This window comes from Anopheles bellator, unplaced genomic scaffold (genome assembly GCF_943735745.2).
Source record: "Anopheles bellator unplaced genomic scaffold, idAnoBellAS_SP24_06.2 scaffold01474_ctg1, whole genome shotgun sequence".
Classification (NCBI taxonomy): Eukaryota; Metazoa; Arthropoda; class Insecta; order Diptera; family Culicidae; genus Anopheles; species Anopheles bellator.
In genome coordinates, this window is record NW_026685596.1 from 638 (window position 1) to 2,556 (window position 1,919).

General features: G+C 50.9%; 1 protein-coding gene across 1 annotated transcript; it reads right to left on the bottom strand.

Moving 5' to 3' along the window:
* Nucleotides 1–269: 269 nt before the first annotated feature.
* LOC131214589 (uncharacterized) lies at nt 270–1,893 on the bottom strand. Its single transcript, XM_058208930.1, has 3 exons — nt 1,397–1,893; nt 1,207–1,333; nt 270–1,134 (listed from the first exon to the last, which is right to left on the bottom strand). Exons 1-3 carry the CDS (start codon nt 1,711–1,713, stop codon nt 877–879), a joined length of 702 nt encoding a protein of 233 aa, XP_058064913.1. The 5' UTR covers nt 1,714–1,893; the 3' UTR covers nt 270–876.
* Between the last annotated feature and the right edge of the window lie 26 nt (nt 1,894–1,919).

Genomic DNA, 1,919 nt, shown 5'->3' on the forward strand with positions numbered 1-1,919 from the left:
CGTTGGCACGTGTATTTTGGGGGCCATCCGGTGGAATTTTTGGCGGCAAAATATGGTGACAATTACGGCCCAGCGATTGTTTATCCGTGAATTATTCACGTGTTCGTCTCATTTTGCATCATTCAACAGCGCGCCGCACTGGGATGAATAAATCAAAAGACCAATCACCTGGCACCGGAGGGACTCCAACAAATGTACGGCAAAGTTGAAAGTATTGTAAGTTTTTCAAATTTTCTATATTTTCCTTATTTTCGTAGCCGCCGGCGTACACTTTCGCGCCACGGAGCGCAGCTTCGTTTTTCTGTTATTTTTCTTCGTCCTCTGAGTCTCTTGCAATCTCCTGTGTTGTAAGCTAGAACTAACGAAGCCACGCGTGGCACCGCGCACTTACTAAAGTTATGTACAACGTAAGGTTTCCGGTCTCAAACGGTCTGTCCCCTATGATACTCTTGCTTTCCAGGACCGTTCGGAGTTGGCACCGTACCCGTGCCAGGGACTTAATATCAACTGCTTATGCTTTTCAAGATGAGCAAACATTACTCTTTGACTTCTTATAACTTCCTGACGTTTCACAATAGAACGACGAACGAAAGAGGGAAACGAACACTAACAGTAGAAATGGTTTATCAGTGGCCAAAAAGGAGAATGCGTGCACTGTGCCACCATCGTTGCACCGTGCCAAGCAAACTCAACACAATATAACTAACTACAATTATTATGGTCAGAACGGCAGCTGAACTAATAAAGCATATTGCATCCTCCGCGGACGGGTGGTTCCGGAAGGGGAACGAATTAAATTATCATGATTCATCATTGGATTTTCACTAAAATAATCAACAAACATAACGTACCCGCAAAACAGCTCGAAAGAACCCTTCAGCAGACCCTCTCCGACGGTGCAACGATTGGCCACAGTTGCAGAATCTGCTTTCTGCTGTTCGCCAACCGCTTCAGATCACAGGAATGACTAAGACAGCGGAGCGTGTCCAGGTAGGAGTGCTTCAGTAGCTGCAGGCGGCGTAAGATTCGCTCCCGGGCGCACGGTTGCCGACGCCAGTCGCGCAATCCCACCCGAATGCCCTCACTCAGCTCGTACTGCAACATGTTGAGGCAATCGGTACTGGAGGCCTTATTCTGCGTGTGGTTGTGGAAAGAAAGAGCACCCGTCATCCCGTAGCTATCACCCGTCAGGGACGCCAAACTTACCGCGGTGCTGCAGAGTAGGAAAGTGGCATGCAAACGCTCGGTAGGGCTGAGATTGGACAACACGAAGCTAAGCACGTTCGGCACATTGATCCGTTCGGTGTGTGGAAAGATGCGGCTTTCCGATTTCCTGGAAGGCGTTTAAAGAGTGTATATTAACGGATTGAAAGGCAAAAGGATGAAGAGACATTACCTGCCGCCGGGGAAGATGATGAGCGCAGGAAACACGTCCATCGTGTACTCCCAGTCGAGATCGTTGCGCTCACCGTCGATGCGCACGAACTCGAGCTGCGGTTGATGGCGCAGTAAACGGGACACTGTCAGCAAGTAGTGCGACAGGATGCCGCAGAAGGCACACTGGATCGAGTAAAAGTTGACCACCACCGTGCGATTCGTCTCGAGCACGACGCGCCGAAAGTTGGTCGAATAGATTTCCCGTATCGCGTGATATTCTCGCGGTGGCACCGGAGTTGCTGTCGGTGGTGTCTCCGTCGCATCGTTTGCCACCATCGACGGTTCCGAGCCATCAGTTTGAGCCTCTACGTTGCTGGCCTGCTTCTCTCGTCTTTCCCTCGCTTCCCGCTCCCGGGTACGGCTGAGTTCGGCGAGCAACTGATCCTGGTGCCTCCGGAACTCATTCGCGTCGAAGTGGTGCGTGTGCTCGTAGCGGATGTTGGACGATCGCTGAAAGCGTTCCAAGCTGCGGTTGTAGTAAT

What these genes read in the sequence shown, in the direction of transcription:
- LOC131214589 (XM_058208930.1), bottom strand. Translation starts at nt 1,713, where the DNA reads ATGGTGGCAAACGATGCGACGGAGACACCACCGACAGCAACTCCGGTG. An exon ending in ATCATCTTCCCCGGCGGCAG is followed by an intron (nt 1,334 to 1,396) that starts GTAATGTCTCTT and finishes AACGCCTTCCAG; the next exon opens with GAAATCGGAAAGCCGCATCT. An exon ending in TCCTACTCTGCAGCACCGCG is followed by an intron (nt 1,135 to 1,206) that starts GTAAGTTTGGCG and finishes AACCACACGCAG; the next exon opens with AATAAGGCCTCCAGTACCGA.